At 38.3% G+C, this 12,646-nt stretch overlaps 1 protein-coding gene across 9 annotated transcripts in view; it reads left to right on the top strand.

The window, feature by feature from the left end:
- The window catches only part of Pdlim5 (PDZ and LIM domain 5), a 194,403-nt gene extending 187,478 nt beyond the window's left edge, over window positions 1-6,925 (top strand). For all 9 annotated transcript variants that reach the window (XM_045142934.1, XM_045142932.1, XM_045142939.1 and 6 more), the window contains 2 exons: window positions 2,021-2,136; window positions 3,849-6,925. In XM_045142934.1, coding sequence (XP_044998869.1) covers window positions 2,021-2,136; window positions 3,849-3,938 — 206 coding nt within the window. In that variant the 3' untranslated portion in view covers window positions 3,939-6,925. The remainder of the gene's footprint in view (window positions 1-2,020; window positions 2,137-3,848) is intronic.
- Window positions 6,926-12,646: the final 5,721 nt, after the last annotated feature.

The raw sequence follows: 12,646 nt of genomic DNA, 5'->3' as shown, positions 1-12,646 counted from the left end.
GTGAGAACATAAGCCTTATGAGAAGAGTACCCCTTTTTTTATGAAAGAGAGAGGGAGAGAGGAAGAGAGAGAAAATTGGCATGCTAGGGCATCCAACCATTGCATTCAAACTCCAGATGCACACGCTACCACATGCACATGTGTGACCTTATGCACTTGTGTCACCTATGTCTAGCTTACATGGGACCTGCAGAGTCTAACATGGTTCCTTAGACTTCCCAGGCAAGTGCCTTAACCACTAAGCCATTTCTCTAGCCCTCTGAGGTGGTTTGAATAGATGGCTTCCAATATATTCAGTTGTTTATTTGTTTGTAGATTGCATCTGCAGTCACCTGGCTGGAGGCAATGTCACTGGGTGGCTCTTAAGGTATGGTGGTGGGTTTCAGATTGAAGGCAGGCCAGCTTCTTCTGCCATTTATGGAACTTCCCCTGGATATGTAGGCTTCAATAAATATCCCTTCCTCCATAACTGTGTCTGGTCTGAAAGTTCATCTCAGTGAACCTGAAGATTTCTGCTACACCCTCACTCCTCCTCCTTTTCTGTAAGTACTTCTTTGGTGCCTAGAACACTGCCTGATACACAGTAGGGTCTGTAGATGTGTCTAAAGTACATGGTGCCAAGGAGTGTTGAGGCTTGCTAAGAAGGGTGAAACACCAGCACATTCTAGAAGTCTTCCCCTCCAGCTTTTGCTGGGTTGATAGTGTCAAAGGCCATGAGTCAACAAAGCAGTGATAGCAGTTGCATAAAAGAGAAGAAAAATGTGTTAGCATCCTAATTTAAATATTTTTATTTCATTATTTATAAGCAGAGAAAGGGAAAGAAAGAGAGGAAAAGTGAGAGAGGGGGAATGGCCACGCCAGGGCCTCTGTCTACTGTGAACATCTAGCTTTACATGTGTACTGAGGAATAGAACCTGGGCTGCCAGGCTTTGCAAGCAAGTGCCTGTACCTGCTGAGCCATTTCCCCAGCTATAGCACTCTCATAGTAATAGAGAAATAACAGATCATGGCTTTTTTTTTCCAGAAGGAAATCTTGCTAGTATTTTATAACTAATATATGTCAAGTACTTGGTAATGTCTGGCTAAAGGTTTTCAATATGAGGTTATAAAATTGAAAGGAAAATAAAACAAAAGAAACCATATTTATTTAATTGAGAGTGACAGACAGAGAGAGAGTGGGTGTGCCAAGGCCTCCAGCCACTGCAAACTAACTCCAGATGCATTCGCCACCTTGTGCTTCTGGCTTACATGGGTCCTGGGGAATGGAACCTCAAACCAGGGTCCTTAGGCTCTAAGCCATCTCTCCAGTCCCATTCATATGATTTTTAAATTTTATTTGAAGCAGAGAGGAGGGAGAGAGGAGAGAAGGAAAAAATGAGTACACTGGGACCTCTAACCACTGCAAACATACTCCAGATACATGTGCCTCTTTGTGCATCTAGCTTTACATGGGTACTGAGGAATCAAACTCAGGTCATTAGGGTTTGCAGGCAAGTGCATTAAATGCTGAGCCATCTCTCCAGCCCTCATTCTATACTTTCATTATATTATTTCCAGGTCAATATCAGGCATTTGTTTTCAATTTATGCTAATGAGGCTTAGTGCTGCAAATTATTGGACATCCTCTTACAGTTGTTTGTAGCAGTCAAGCTTACTGTTAACTCCTCAGAGACTACTGATCCTCCTTTTATGTATCTGAGCACCTAACAGAGAAGCAAGAAGTAGAACTTGGAAAATATAATAAAAAGTACTAACTTGTATAATGTTTCCTAAGGGATACCTTAAACATGCTAAACCTATACTTCAAACCAAATATTGGCCATCTGAGATCCTCCTAATTCCTATCCAGTCAGAGAGGAAACCCTGGCACCTCCACTCCCAGGGAATATGTGCTTTCTCATTCCCAACAGCCTTAGTGTCAGGGTCTCATTTAATTCCCATTTTTGATGCTATTTGCAATGACCTACCATTCCTAAGCACCATACTGTTGCAATCTTCTCTCTCCCTTACCCCAATACAGATTATTATGCCCTTTTTGGTACAATATGTCGTGGATGTGAATTTCCAATTGAAGCTGGTGACATGTTCCTGGAAGCTCTGGGCTATACCTGGCATGACACTTGTTTTGTGTGCTCAGTAAGTGACTCTACTTTCTACTTAAAGCTGAAGTAGTTAATGAAATAGCAACTCTTACATCTTTCAGTTCTCCACACCTAAAGAACAGTGTTTTAAAATGATTTTAGAAGTTCTTCGTTGAAATTTTGATATCTTTTCGCATATGATAATATCCTTACCCTTTAGAGAAATGTCATTTTGAATACATTCTTGTCTATAAGGAGAAGATATATATATGTTACTGATTTAATACTGAAAATAATCTGTATGTTGATTCTTCTGTTTTCTTCCTGTGCAGTAGGCCATGAATTTTCAGTTCCTCTTGAGACTAATAAACTAATAAACATATAATAAAAATACATACTTATTTCATTTGCTATTAATATTTTCAATGTTTGTTTTATCTTTAATACTCAGGTTAAAACAAGAGACTAACATTAACCTGTTTTTTTTTTTTCTTAGAAAGTAAGTATGTAGGAAAGGTACTCTGTCCACATGATTGATTTTTGTTATTGTTGCTGTTAAATTTAATACACCTAACAGTGTTTGATACCATTGTACAAAGGGAAAAACATAATATTAAGATGAAATGATTTTGCTAAAATAACCTTTGGCTGGGCGTGGTGGCGCACGCCTTTGATCCCAGCACTCGGGAGGCAGAGGTAGGAGGATCGCCGTGAGTTCAAGGCCACCCTGAGACTACAGAGTTAATTCCAGGTCAGCCTGGACCAGAGTGAGACCCTACCTTGAAAAACAAAAACAAAAAAAAATAAAAAAAAACAAAATAAAATAAAATAACCTTTGGATCTTTCTTGTTTACCTCAATTCATCATTCAGACTGCATGAAGTTTATAAAAAGTCACAGCTTTGTGCTAAATTGCTTTCCCTTTCCTGGAAAAGCTACTTGCAGATGTTAATTATAAAGGCATCAAGAAAGGCCAAAAGTGCATGTGGCTTGATACCATCCCCATGAGCCACCAGATACTGACCAGGGTTTTCATTATGAGAAGTTAAGGCAATCTACTAATTTTCTCATGGATGAATGATTCTTTTAAAGAAGTGTATTAAAATGAACCTTCTTGCCCAAGTGCTTGCAGGCAGACTAGTTAGCCTTGGGCATCTTTGGCAAAACCATCCAGTTGTTTTCTTCTTGAATGCTTTGATCTTCTACAATGGGAAGCAGGTCAAAAGGAATAATTAAAAGTTGGAACAAGAGAGCCAAAGAGATTGCTCAGTGGTTAAGGTGCTTGCCTGTGAAGCCTAAGGACCCATGTTCTACTCTCCAGATCCCACATAAGCCAGACGCACAAGTTGAGGCAAGCACAAGGTTGCACATGCCCACTAGGTGATGCAAGTGTCTGGAGATTGATTGCAGTGGCTGAGGCCCTAGCACACCAGATCCTTCTCTCTGCTCTCCCTGTCTTTCTCACTGTCTCTAAAAATTTTAAGATGGGGCAAGAAAGTATATTGAATGTTACCTCTTTACATAGGATTTTTTTTTTCACTAGGACTAAATGTTTCCTTCTCAATAAAGAAATGTAATGTAAGTTAAGAACGTTTCAGAAAAAAAGCCCATCCACATTTGTTTTCCACAGATTACATAAATGCCAAATAGTAATCATGCAATGTCAGGGCATTTAATCTCGCCCATAAAGGAAATAATCCTTCCCCATTTCTGGTATGTTTGGTTGAAATCCTCATAGTCTTTTAAGTAACATTTCTTTTTTTTTCAGGTATGTTGTGAAAGTTTGGAAGGTCAGACATTTTTCTCCAAGAAGGACAAGCCACTTTGCAAGAAACATGCTCATTCTGTGAATTTTTGAAAACCAATGTGCAGCTGGAGAGATGGCTCAGCATTAACCTCTCTGTGCTTGCCTGAAAACCAGTAGTTCAAGGAAAGAGAAAACATTTGAAGAAAAGAAAATTAAAATTATCAATTAAATTTTAGTTTTGATATTTATATGGAATTTCAAAAAGATAATAGTGGCCCTGAAGTGATAATTTCCAACATTAAAAACTAAGTCTATGAATAGGTTTGGCTTCATAAAGTAGAGACAGTTTGGCATTTATTGTGACATTTTCCTATATTTTCAGCTCATAAAATAACCTTTATAAGAATCAATTTCCTGGTTAACTATTAAATTCATCTTAGAATAAATTAGCAAAAAGTTAAATTTTAGAATAACAACTGCAGCTTCTGTGCAGAAATAATTATACTTTCTTTTTTTTAAGTAGTTATGACAGCATCTGCAAGAGGCAATAAAAATGCCTTAAACTTACTAATACAAGAATCATTGTTTAATAAAACCTTTATCTTTAAAATAGTCAATAGGAATTTAAACAGAATTTTATCAGTAGCAGGTATCAACTAATTTTTTTTTTTTTTTTTTTGGCTATTGTGTACATTATTGGTGGTGTGCTGGTCATTTCAGTAGGAAAAGGCCTACAAAGTTTTTGACCAAAATGCATCATGCCAATAAGAGACATTATGTTCTCTTACCTCCTTCAAAGAGCTGCCATATAGGTTTTAAATCTCAGATGTTTGCTTCTTTTCATCATGTGTGTTCTTCTGCTAGCCTCCAGTGCTGCCCTTCCACTTCCCTAGTGCTAGATAAAATGCTGGTTCAGTTATGTTGTGGCTCTAACTGTTTTCTCAACAAGTGTGATACAATGTAGTTAGGAATTAGGTTAAATGAAAGGATTATACCTAGGAAACATTCAAAAAGAACTTCCTTCTCTTCAGATAATGAACTGATTAGATCATGTTACACTGACTAAAGATTTAAGATTATGATAAAAATCCAAGCTTGTGTTGTTATTGTCTGTCTGTTGTTTTGTTTTTTTTTTTAATCTGTCACTAGTAAATGAACCACGTCCAATTATGATCAGGGAGTCTGGAAGCTTTTATTATTCACAGGACTTTGTAATATAGGAGGGACTGTGATCCATTTCTCAGAGTGGCCTGTTGTTTTTTGACCAGAGTTAGGTAGGTACCACATGGAGTCAGGAGGCCACTGTGATAAAACCAAGGATCCTGTTGATATGTGCCAGTGGAAAAACATCATGGCATGTAGCAGTTTTTCCCTTTTTTTCTATAATGGATGAAGGCCATGATCCTGTTAAGTTATAATTTCAGTCTATTTGGGACAAGGTGCTTTCCAAGTCCAGAATCCTTGATTTCTTGCTGCCCTAACCCCCACTAGCAACCTCATTTCCATTATGTTCATATCTGTTGGAGTGAAGGTTTTAGGCTAGTGTTTGCTTAATGACCCTAAAACCTTCCAAGTCTATCCTGATAGCTGCTAATCTAGCAGGTTTATATTATATGCCAATAGATGATGGTTAACTGGGGATCAACAAATAGAATGGGAGGGCTGACACAACATGGCAATCTGAATGCTTCTCCAACAGCAGCACCCTAAGTCCTCACCCTGCATTTAAAGGGAAGCAGGCAGTTCCAGGGCTGGAACTTAATGATGCATTAGATCTCATTGCTGCTACAACTGCCTACAGATGCCTTGCTGGTTCATGTGTGTGGCTATGTGGCTGAATGCCAGTCTTTTGCTTCTACAGTACAAAGTAAGTTAGTGCTTTTGTTTTGATGCCATAGACTGATTTGTTTTGCCTTAGATTATATGCCAAGATAGTATTTGATAACTTAATAGCATTTGTGAATTTTCTTCTAAGAATCTTATTTGAATTTGATTTCTTTAAAGTTATCTTTCTTTAAGGTTATAATTTTCATTACACTTATCATTCTACATATTCATGGAGCATACTGCTGAATTTCTAAGTTTTCATTACTAAGAAGGTAGTATTGCTTGCTAATTTACCATTTTGCCTTTGTGCTTTGCCCATCTATTGTGTGGCAAAGTTATATTTGTTCCTCAGTTCCACAGTTACTCCTGTGAGATAAATACTGGCCATAATGCAGAAGAATCTGTTTTCCAGAGGGATGGGAGTGTTGAATTCACCACATGAATCTTTGAATACCTGGCAGAGCACTTTATTCTTCAGTGAGCTCCTTGAATATTTATTTTTCTGGTTATAAATATTCTGTGTCAGTAGCATTTTTATTATTACTTGTTATTACTTATTACTTACTAGACCTTGACTGGTGGTCTTGCTGGATGTATATTTTGGAATGCTGTACTTGCTAAACCACAAATGGAAATCATAGAAAACTCTTAAAATTGTCCATTTCCAAAATTTTGCTGCATTCTTAATTACATGTGCTGAATGTTGCCCACTGAAGTAGAAACTTTGTCTGTTTATAGCAATATACATATTTCAGACTGTTTAAGGTCACATTGGGAATTTAAAATCAAAATCTAGTTATTTGGCCATAGTATTAAAACAATCATTTGTAGGTATTGTATTTTAAATTAGCTACAACACATTATACTGTTTTCATGGAGTCCTAGGTGGGTAGCACTCGGTAGAAAATAGTTCCTCCTTTCCCCCTATTCAGGTATGATTTGGGTGTTATATTACCAATTTTTGACATTTGCAGTTCCATCATCCCCATTGAAGGAAAGAGAAAACGTAATGGTTTTATGTGGTATTTACCTAGTTTCAGTTAGCCCCATGCTCCCAAGTATCTTATGGTATTGGATTTAGATTCTTAATATATAATTTGCCTTGTCTGTTAATTGCTATTTTCTTTGTCTTTAAGTTTTTAAGTGTGTATATATCTGCTCTTTTGCCTTTGAATATATTTTCTAGTTAAAAACCTCACTTGAGAAATAAAATCTGTATAGTGATAGCGTGCTGAGCACATACTCAATAAACAAATGACTGCAGTGATGTGGACAAGCTTGTGTGGGTTTTCTTTTGGGGTGCTCAGTGCTTTCCTTCAATTATCCTGAGGAGAAGGTGTAATGATCCTCTGAAGAATCTCTTTTGATGTTGGCCAGTCTCAGTCTCCCAGAAGCAACCTGTGAAAGCTCTATGCAGTCAGTGTGTATAAATTCATAGATTGTTCTGTCTTAAGTATGTTCATGGTTGAAATTATTGGAATGACCTATTATATCAGATATTATTATGTCTTAATAATAATTGAAAATACAAGTCATCATCTACAGTCTCATATTTTGCATTTGCCAGGGTACATTATTTCATGTGTAACCCACTCCAATCTCATTAGCTAACTATTTACAGCTAAGTAGTCTCTCCTCTTCCTTGGCTGTTTATATGCTAGAGTAAGACTTTTTTTTTTTTTTTTAGCTGTATAAAGCCAAGAGGAATGTCTCTGTTACAGGGTACATATTTGGAATAAGGGAGAAATTCAAGTCTATTTGCTCACAGTATATTAAACTCCAGAAGCCAAACTTTTAAGGGCATCAAGTCTGCATCTGACATTTTAATAGCTGCTGTTTGGTTTCTATCAATCACGTCATTGCACATTAAAATGCACCGACAAAATAAGAGATCTGTCATTCCTTCATTAAGAAACAGTAATCCAGTACAAGATTTATAGGCTTAAGTCTGAACTGAGTGTTCACAATAAATCCCCATTCAGTGCTCAAACCAGACCAAGCTTCCCTGTTGTTCAGTGTTTTCTACTCAAAATGCTCCCAATATAAGATTATCAAAGGTTTTCTTACTGAACTACATATAAAGTCCTTTTGCTAGCAAAAGCCCAACTTAGGTTTGCAGTTTCCCTTTTCGAGTACTTTCAGACAAGATCTTGATTATATCAGAAACACATAGGTACTGATGTATTATTAGCAGGCCTGGTGTTAATTAGGGAGAATTACCAGAAATAGTTTGCCTCGTGGAAATTTATTACAGAATCACACTTGACTGAAGGCAGAATAGGAGTTGCTGAGAGAGAGCAGCTCCCACTCATAACCACTAATTAATAGGGTGCCAAAATTCCACAGAGAAGGTTTCATCCCAAGTGTGGGAGCCTCACAGGGAAAATGGTTCCTGTGCAGTATTTAAAATTTAACAGAGGAAAGGGCTAGACACATGGCTACCTAACATGAATGTCAGGGTGACGGGCTTTAGGCTGAATGAATGAGATTTAACTCAGTAAGCCCCAAGCCCAAAAGTAGCCTATTAGAATGAAGGGAGAAATATGCATTCTGTTTTGTGACAGGATCTCATGATTGTAGACCAGGGTGAACTAGAACTTGAGATCCTTCTATACTGGCCTCTTGGATCTGAGATTTCAGGTGTGAGCCAAAATGCTCAGTTCATATCATTCTTCTTTTTTTTTTTTTTTTAATGTGGCAAGTATCTGATTTCAAACTTTATTTGATGCAAGCCATTTACAGCACACCTTTTTTCCTGTAGTATGTTACTGAACCTTTACTCAGTTCCATGATTTAGAGCCCATCTGGGTAGGTGGCAAGAAGGCAAAAGTAACAAATACAAAGGTGTGACTTCTGCCCCTTGAACATGGAGTTGGAGGAAGGTGAGGTATGTTTAGTGATTGGCACTAATGGCAGAGCACCAGGAGAGCCCTCCTAAATTACAGCTTGCTAAGAGAGCAAATTTTCCTGTCTGTAACTGCATGTAATTACACAGAGTAAAGCTCAGAGCCATTGTTTAGTGTAGAATAAAACATGCCCATGTCAGAAAACCCCTGATCACTGACCGCAGGGAGAAAAATAAAACAATTTAGAATTCACAAAGAGTATAATTTTTCAATTTCTCAATTATGCTAAGTGCAGCTCCCAAGGAAAATGACTTCTGTGCCAGGCCTAGGAGCTGATGGACAGGGTCTCTTAGGCATCTATGTTTCAAAGGACAAAGTTATGGTTTTTTGTGTACAAAGTATTCTAATTGGGCTCCAAATGAGCATTTCCTTTTCATATTCTAGACTGTCACATTTCCTCCCTACTTCAGATATAACGGTTTTTTTTTCTTTTCCTCCCCCATTTAGTTTTTTACTTATCAGTCACACAGCTAGTGCCAGTCTAAGTTACTCAAAAATACCACGGTTTCTCTAAAATATTTATTTGAGAGAAGAGAGAGAAAAAATGGCCACTTTGTGCATCTGTCCTTATGTGGATACTGGTGAATTGAACCTGGGTCGTCAGGCTTTCCAAGCAAGCTCTTTTACTGCCAAGCAAGCTCTCCAAGCCCCACATTGTTTCTTTGTTTAAAAAATTTTAACAGGCTATAGTATAAGAGGTGTGTCAATTTTTGACCTAGTGTGTCACATGTGTCTAGCTTTTGCTAAGTGGGAAAGTAGATGGACTCCAATGACATCATACCAATATTAGTTTTTGCATAAATAAAAGTTTCCCTAGGTGAGACCTAAGCATGATGTCATTGTGGTTCCAGAAACTCATCTGTTTGCTTCAAAATCCTGTCATTTTTAAGCCTCTTTAACTGGATGATGTGGAGACCAGGATCTAAGTGTGAATTTTGAAATGTATTAAATTGATTTTGCTCATCACCTAAAACATTCCACACATACTTCCCTGTTAAATCATCATGCTGCTGCATGGATGTTTCCTAGTACCATAATAAAGTGCTTTAAATGAAAATGAACATAACAAGCAGGTGGAGGAGCACTAAAGAGAATCTAGTACTTTCTTCCTAAGAAAGGAGACCAACCTACATATATATATATATATATCGGCTGGGGCTTATGCCGGTGTCAGGAAGTTTAAAGTTCTTCAACATCATCGACGTAAGGTTGCACATGCAGTATAAATTAGAGGTCTGGTTATTTCTGGCACATTAGTCTGGATTGGGTCAGAACAGAAATCATACTAACTTAAAAACTTCAGTGTAAAGAATTATTAAACAGACACAGAATGGCAGAATAACAACTTTAAAAGGTGACATAAGGCTGAGACAGGACAAATTCAAAAGGAAGTCCAGGCCCCACGTGAGGTCAGAACTTGTAGGAGGAAATGATCACAGCTCACCAAATGACGGGCCGGAGTTCACCTTCGTTTGCTAAGAACAAAGGGAGTTGGGGTGCTATTGTGGGCACATGCCTGGAAGAATCCATGGGGAGAGGGCCAGTGCAGATGGTAAGTAAGCCCAAGCCTGGAAGGTGGTGTACGCGTTCTGCATGCACAGCTGAGGCTGCTTGCCACCAGATGTCTCCACACACAGGTCATAAGGTAGAGCTCAGAAAAGCAACAGCAGAACCTGGGAGCAAATAGGCAGCCTTCCTGCTGCAATGTTCTTTTGTCTCTGTCAGCCAGGACCACAGTAAAGGAGAAGAGTTCAGTCCATCCCAGTATCACAGCACATGACAGGCACTAAAGGGGAAATTTGTAACTGGAAGTCAATAAAATCAGTGACTGACACACGTGGATAATATAAAAACCAGATTCTCCTCTGGGCCAAAATGTCCATAATGCAGAGTATGACAGCATGTTCTTGTTAGAATATCAAATACACACTGGGGCTGGGGCAGGGGGTCTAGCATGCCCAAGGTCTTGGGCTTGGTACCCAGCACCACAAGACAAAATTAGCCAGAAGTCAGAGTCAAAAGGATTGCCATGAGTTATGGATAACCTGGGCTACATAGTGAGTTCCAAGCCAGCCTGGACTACAAAGAAAGATGCTGTCTTGAAAAGAAAAAAAAAAAAAAAGAGAACAGAGGAGAAAAGAGGGTTGAGGATATAAGAAAAGCCTGTATTTGACCCCCTTCACCACATCAAAGCAGGCATGGTGGTGCAAAACCATAATCCCAGCAGGATTCAAGTGTGAACTTTGAAATGTGTTAAATTGATTCTGTTCCTCACCTAAAACAGCTCATTCATACTTCCCTGTTAAATCATCATGCTACTGCATGGGCTTTTCCTAGTACCATTACAAAGCGTTTTGAATGAAAGTGAAAATGAACATAACAAGCAGGTGGAGAGGCACTGAAGGGAACCTGGTGAAGGTAAAAGGACCAGAACTTCAAGGTCATCCTTGACGACATAGTGAGTATGAGATTAGCCTGGGCTACATAAGGCACCATATGAATGAATGAATAAATATTCTAACATGTTCTTTATTGAAAAACAATCCTCTGATAATAGGCTTTCAATGTACAGAGTAATCAGCAGTGTACTAATTGTGTTTTAACTTTTATCCTTTATCTTGTGTAACTGAATGGTTCTGAACATTTATGATTTGCTGGATATGTACTTTTTAAATTAGTTCATTTTCTTCTACTGAAGTGTTTTTCCTATAGTTAAAATGATAACTCATTCATTGAAGATTTATGTTAATTTGTATTTTAGTTTATAGAAGTTATTCTGTTTGAACTTAATCCCTGTCATAAAAGAAAATTAATAATTTTCATTCTCTCACACTAAGCTAGGAGAGTAACAGTATTCCCTTTACAGTAAACTAAACTGTGAAGGATCAAATCCAGTGGACATGTAGTCAGAGCTTGAGGTTCCTGTAATTTGAGCGGTATATTATCTGTTGCACAAGGGTATGCTGTGAATTTTCAATAATTGTAAAGCACTGATAGTCAGTTGCCTTAATTCACATCTTAGAGGTGAGAAAATGAAAACTCAAAGGTCATTTTCTGAAAGCATACAGCTCTTACCCTACAAATACGTGACTGAAGACTTTCTACTGCACGAGGGAAAAGTATCTTGTTTTATTCAAGTTTAAGTTTGTCTTCATCATGGCCAGTTCCTACAAGTGCATATTTGCAGAAAGCAAAGGACAGTATTAGGAACACACGGTTGTGCTGGAAGAATATAGCCCTGGAAGGCTGCATCTGCCCCGCATGCAATTGCCTGCCACACAGATGGCAATATTTGGGAGTCTTGCACTGGACCATCTGTTCTTCCCGGGTATTTGCGATGTGATAGTCCTCTCTGTAATGTGCCATTTGTTGTCCTTTGTGTTTTTGCTACATTTCACAGTTCATGCACTGTGAGTATAAATAAAACACCACAGGATTCATGCAAGAGGGTTGGTTTGAAGTGTCCTAACACCAAATGTGATTATTCAACTAATTAGAAAACTATAGGAAATGCAATTAAAATTGCTTCCCCAAACAGAGGTCCATAACACCTGTTTATAAGGTGTTGGAAAACAGGTCAGGATGGTTGACAGTCCATAATGTGAACATGTCAGTGTGATGACTTTAGGTCCTGACTGTGAGATGGAAGAATGAAAGACTGAAAAGGTGTGAGGGGAGTGATACTGTAGGTACATCCAATTGTATTGACAAGGCTGCATAAGGCTCTTGGTTTTCTTCGACTGAAATAAAACCTCTGTGATTTAGTAGTGGTAGGCACCACTGAGTCCACTGGAGCATATCTGGTAAATTCAGCTGCCTTCACATCTGTTTTGCATGACCCCTACATCATGGGCAGATACTTCTGCTGCTAGCAATGGATGTGTGGGTAGGATATGGCCATGTGACTTTCTAAGCCACTACTCTGGAAAGCATTGAGACAAAATTCATGCATGCCATATACTGTGCCCAGAAATTAGAGACTTGTCTGGGTGGCATAAGCATTTGACCTGTTGAGAGTGCTCACACCTGCTTCTTACATTCAACTTGTTAATCCTTTGTTCAGAAATTGAGACATTGTAAAATATG

The sequence above is a fragment of the Jaculus jaculus genome, chromosome 2, assembly GCF_020740685.1.
Source record: "Jaculus jaculus isolate mJacJac1 chromosome 2, mJacJac1.mat.Y.cur, whole genome shotgun sequence".
Classification (NCBI taxonomy): Eukaryota; Metazoa; Chordata; class Mammalia; order Rodentia; family Dipodidae; genus Jaculus; species Jaculus jaculus.
The sequence above is the reverse complement of the archived record's forward strand: the minus strand, read 5'-3'. Positions and strand labels throughout refer to the sequence as shown.